The sequence below is a fragment of the Hakea prostrata genome, chromosome 2, assembly GCF_041222555.1.
Source record: "Hakea prostrata isolate BN-2017 chromosome 2, UWA_Hpros_2, whole genome shotgun sequence".
Classification (NCBI taxonomy): domain Eukaryota; kingdom Viridiplantae; phylum Streptophyta; class Magnoliopsida; order Proteales; family Proteaceae; genus Hakea; species Hakea prostrata.
In genome coordinates this window covers 7,637,214-7,641,816 of record NC_142601.1, presented here as the reverse complement: position 1 = coordinate 7,641,816, position 4,603 = coordinate 7,637,214, and the positions used below count along the sequence as shown (strand labels likewise).

The 4,603-nt window shown below is 41.1% G+C and overlaps 1 protein-coding gene across 2 annotated transcripts; it reads left to right on the top strand.

Moving 5' to 3' along the window:
* The first annotated feature begins 281 nt into the window (after window positions 1–281).
* Window positions 282–2,923, top strand: LOC149023560 (zinc finger protein JACKDAW-like). Of its 2 annotated transcripts, XM_089144100.1 has the most exons (4): window positions 282–453; window positions 701–842; window positions 950–1,346; window positions 1,568–2,923. In XM_089144100.1, the coding sequence occupies exons 2-4, from the start codon at window positions 701–703 to the stop codon at window positions 2,640–2,642; spliced, it is 1,614 nt and encodes a 537-aa protein (XP_089000226.1). In that variant the 5' UTR covers window positions 282–453; the 3' UTR covers window positions 2,643–2,923. The 2 variants fall into 2 exon arrangements, with proteins under 2 accessions (XP_089000226.1, XP_089000224.1); XM_089144098.1 differs by having other exon boundaries at window positions 282–842.
* The last annotated feature ends 1,680 nt before the right edge of the window (window positions 2,924–4,603 follow it).

Here is a 4,603-nt window from a genome sequence, read left to right as displayed (position 1 = left end):
AACTGTGGAAACGGTATCTCAATCAAGATCTTGATCAGACGGTTCACAATACCTCAATGAATGACCCAAGCAGAAAGAAGCAGTTTGGCCTCATAAGGCGTAACCCTAAAAAGGACACACCAACACAAAATTAATAAGTGTGCGTGTGCTAGAGAGAGAGAGAGAGAGAGAGAGAGAGAGAGAGAGAGAGAGAGAGAGAGAGAGGGGCGGTGGTCCAGTTAAGTCTAAAGGCTGACCGACTTTGTTGAGAAGGCGTGTAGGATAAGGAAGGAGAGAGAGAGAGAGAGAGAGAGTGGTGAAATAATATTCTTTTAGCTTTCATGGGTTTTTGGTTTTTTCTTGCATTCAAACAAGGTTAAGGAGGATCTTCTATCTGTGAGAACTAAGAAGAGTGTCTGATACTGTAGAGTCTCTTTGCTGGGCTAGCTGTTGGGTTTCTTTTGTTGGATTAGAGTGAGTTTGGGTTCTCGATTATTTTTGTTTTTTGGGTAGAAATTCAGATTGAAGACTTGAATATACCCTGGATTTTAGCATTTTCTGGGTGTTTTTGTGTTCTTCTTTGGATTTTGGAGAAGAATATATATAATTTAAACTCTTGTTTTGGCCTTGTTTCGTCCAAGCTAGCTTGAACAAGACTCTTAGTTGTCTTGTTCGATCCAGTGCAACTTAATTCAGTTTGTTCTCATAATCGACTATGCAGATGATGTCTGGAGATGGGCTTTCTATTCCCACTTCCATCAGAGGTTTTGCTCATCAAGAAACCAATAATCCAAACCCTAATAACCTTCCTCCCAATCCCCCTCCAGTGGTGAAGAAGAAGAGAAATCTCCCAGGAACTCCAGGTGAGCTAAGCCTTTTTACACTTTTTTCCTTTTAATTTCTGGGTAGCTTTCTTTTTTTCTTTTCTGTTTGGCTGCAGCTTTCTACTGATCAGTCAGTTAATTAACAGATCCAGATGCCGAGGTGATAGCTTTATCACCGAAGACTCTCATGGCCACAAACAGATTCGTCTGTGAAATCTGCAACAAGGGTTTCCAGAGAGACCAGAACCTACAGCTTCACAGGAGAGGGCATAATCTACCATGGAAGCTCAGGCAGAGAACAAGCAAGGAGGTGAGGAAAAGGGTTTACATATGCCCCGAAGAAAGCTGCGTGCATCACGATCCATCAAGAGCACTTGGAGATCTAACTGGGATCAAGAAACATTTCAGCAGAAAACATGGAGAAAAGAAATGGAAATGTGAGAAATGCTCCAAGAAATACGCCGTGCAGTCAGATTGGAAAGCTCATACTAAGACTTGTGGAACTCGAGAGTATAAATGTGACTGCGGAACACTTTTCTCTAGGTATTAAATTTCTCCTCCTTCTTCTTAGTTTCTACTTCTGGGTCAAATCTTAGTTTAATTTATTCTTGTTTCAACATCAAACCTTGTATGGTAGTAATGGAAGAATTAGAAATAAATGCTCACGAGTGAGGGAATTTTAGTTCCAATTTAATGCAACCCTATTTATTGCAACCAGTATAAATTATAAATCTTGTGTTTGTTTTTGTTTTTGTATGAAATAGGAAGGATAGTTTCATCACCCACAGGGCCTTCTGTGATGCTCTTGCAGAGGAGAGTGCCAGGTTCACTTCAACTGAAGAACTGCAGAATTTAAACTGCAGAACTGATTCCATGAACAACAACACTACTCAGAGCATGAATCTGCCTCACGGCTTTGGCAGCAGAGGAAGAGGAGGAGAAGATGCCACAGGAATATCACAACTGAACCAAGCTTTATTCACCAATAACACTCTAGATCCATCAAATCCTCATCAGCAAAAACCCAAGTTGTCACTTTGGTTGGATCATCAGGCCATGAACCCGATAGATGTTGCAAATTCAAATGCTTTCTTGAATCCTAGCTCCACTAGCTTGCCTGAGTTGGTACAAATGGCGTCTCCAAACCTTTTCAGTCCATCTTCTTCCATGATGGAGTATGGTGGATGCATGCAACCTCAGCCTCAGCTGCAGTGGCTTAGCCGGCCTCCGCCGCCTTCGACGGCGGCGGCCGCCAGTCTCTCTTTATCCACATCTCCAAGGGGATTGAAGGATGAAAGTCAAAATAACGTCAACAACCACAGAGGTCCTCTGGTTGAAAGTTTAGCATCGTTGTATTCATCCAACACTTCTACTAATCAATCCAGTTCAACTCCAATGTCGGCCACAGCCCTTCTACAGAAGGCAGCTCAGATGGGTTCCACAAGAAGCAGTATGAACATTAATGGCGAAGGCAGCAACAACAACCCTAATAACCCTTCATTTCTTGGTGGATTTGGAGGTCTCAGCCCTTCAAAGAATCTCATGAACGATCTGGTACAATCTCATGCTGATGGAGTGATGGGTGGGTTGAACTTAAGCTCGTTAGCAGAAGCACCTAATAACCAACTGGATCATCTGATGAGATCACAACAAGGTGGAGCAAAATTGAAGATCCACGGAATTACAGGTTCAAATGCAAACCAAGTAGAGCATAGCTTGACTAGAGATTTTCTTGGAGTAGGAGGAGATGTTGGCAGACCATTTCTACCGCAAGAACTGGTGAGGTTTGCTTCCACCATCGGAGATCTCAGCCACCATTATAGCAATGGCAACCACTAATTGCTGAAACCCATGTGTTCTTCTTAGTCTGGTGTCCTTTACATCATGTGGCAGGGAAATCTGAAAGCTTTCGCAACGAATCCGGCTTGCTGAGCTTTCTGGGAATCAACGAAATGAGAGAGAGAAAGAAGAACAGTTACCGAAATTACCAGAGAGAAAAAGGTGAGAAAGAAGAGACAGAAACAGAAGACAGTGCATGTGACGATGTGAGAGAAGCAACTTGACAATCCAATCGGAAAAGTAAGAGAGAGACAGAGACTCATCACTCATGCATGTTACCAGTTGTTTTCTCGCATTCCAATCATTTCTTGGTTTGAAACTGAAACTCCGTAGGAAATTACAGAAAGAAATTAGTTGACCATCGTCAAAGTTAGCCGGCGATAACGTCAACGTAGTTGTAGTTTGGGAGTGCGTTTTTCCCGAGCTCCTCTCTCTCTCTCTCTCTATGTAATAATAGAAGACTTTCTCTCAGTCTCTCCCGTTTTCAGCATTTTTGTTGACGTATCGTTTCGGCTACGGAACGGCTCTTCTGAAAGGTAATTCTCAACTCAAGATAGATAGCCATCTGTTAAACTTGTTCATCTTACAGTTATATCACTGTCCATGGAGAATGGCTCTGTTAGAGATATCTAACTCAGATTTCCTGCTTGTAAGGTTTATATCAAATCAAATTAGCAAAGGTGAACAAGCGTTCAATTTCTTGTGGTGGAGACCAATTTTCACAATGTAACATGTACTGAGCCTTAAATGCGTAGCTTTTCAGCCACCATTTAATGGGTCTTGCCAGAATTTGAGTTGTTTGAAATCACTAATTGTGGCCCTAAACTATCTGGAAGCTTTGTATTGCTGTTTTAGGCTTTTTTTGGTACAGAGGCATTTAAGTCTTTTTCTTGAAGTAGAGTTTTCACCTATTCTTGCACTTGTTTCTCATCTCCTTCATTTTGGAAAACCAATCTTTGCTCAACCGCGGGTGTAACCTTCAAGTGAACCACTTAATTTCATCTTTCTTTCTTCTTCTTCTTCTTTTTTCTTAGGTTGGGGGGGGGGGGGGGTTGGGGATATGTAAACAGGGTTTTTGACCCATGAGAAAAAAGAACTACCCAACAAAAACTTTCTGTCGCTCTACCTGTAGGATCACCTAAACATAAAAAGGTGAACCCGGAAAGAACACCAAAGACTCCCTCAAAACCAAGAGTATCTTTGACATCCAATCAACATTGGCCTCTCTAGAGATGTGAGTAACCAAAACTTGCAGAAAGGACTTTAGGATAGTAGACCATCTTAGAAATAGAAAAGAAGAATTTTATGTTTTCTATATATTCCCAACTACAGCTATTACAATATTTATAGAAGTTACAAAATGTCTATATACACAACATGTGTCATACTATATCTTTATCTCAACATCCCCCCTCAAACTAGGCCAAGGTATGAGACCGAATTTGCAACATAAAGTCTGAAACTCATGACGAGGAAGAGGTTTTGTAAAGATATCTGCCAACTGATGATTTGAAGAGACAAAACGAGTTATTAAATGTCCAAGTGCCACCTTCTCCCAAACAAAATGATAATCCAACTCAATATGTTTAGTACACGCGTGAAAAACAAGATTAATTGTCATATGTAAAGCACTCATATTATCACAATAAAGAATGGCGGGAGATAATTGAGAAATCCCGATGTCCCGTAGTAAGAAACTTAGCCATGTAAGCTCAGTTGTAGTAGTAGTCATGGCACGATATTCAGCCTTAGTACTGGAACGAGACACAGTTGGTTGTTTCTTGGCACTCCAAGATATACAATTACTACCCAAGAAAATACAAAATCCTGTTGTTGACAGACGAGTAAGAGGACACCCGGCCTAGTCGGCATCCAAAAAACCATATAACTGTAAAGAGCTCCTTTGATGAATACAAAGACCATAGTTAAGAGTCCGACTCCCTTTAACATAGCGAAGTATA

Excerpts from the sequence above, each read along its gene's own strand:
- LOC149023560 (XM_089144098.1), top strand. The coding sequence starts at position 695 with ATGCAGATGATGTCTGGAGATGGGCTTTCTATTCCCACTTCCATCAGA. Across the intron at positions 843-949 it reads AAATCTCCCAGGAACTCCAG|ATCCAGATGCCGAGGTGATA; the intron begins GTGAGCTAAGCC and ends GTTAATTAACAG. Across the intron at positions 1,347-1,567 it reads TGCGGAACACTTTTCTCTAG|GAAGGATAGTTTCATCACCC; the intron begins GTATTAAATTTC and ends TGTATGAAATAG.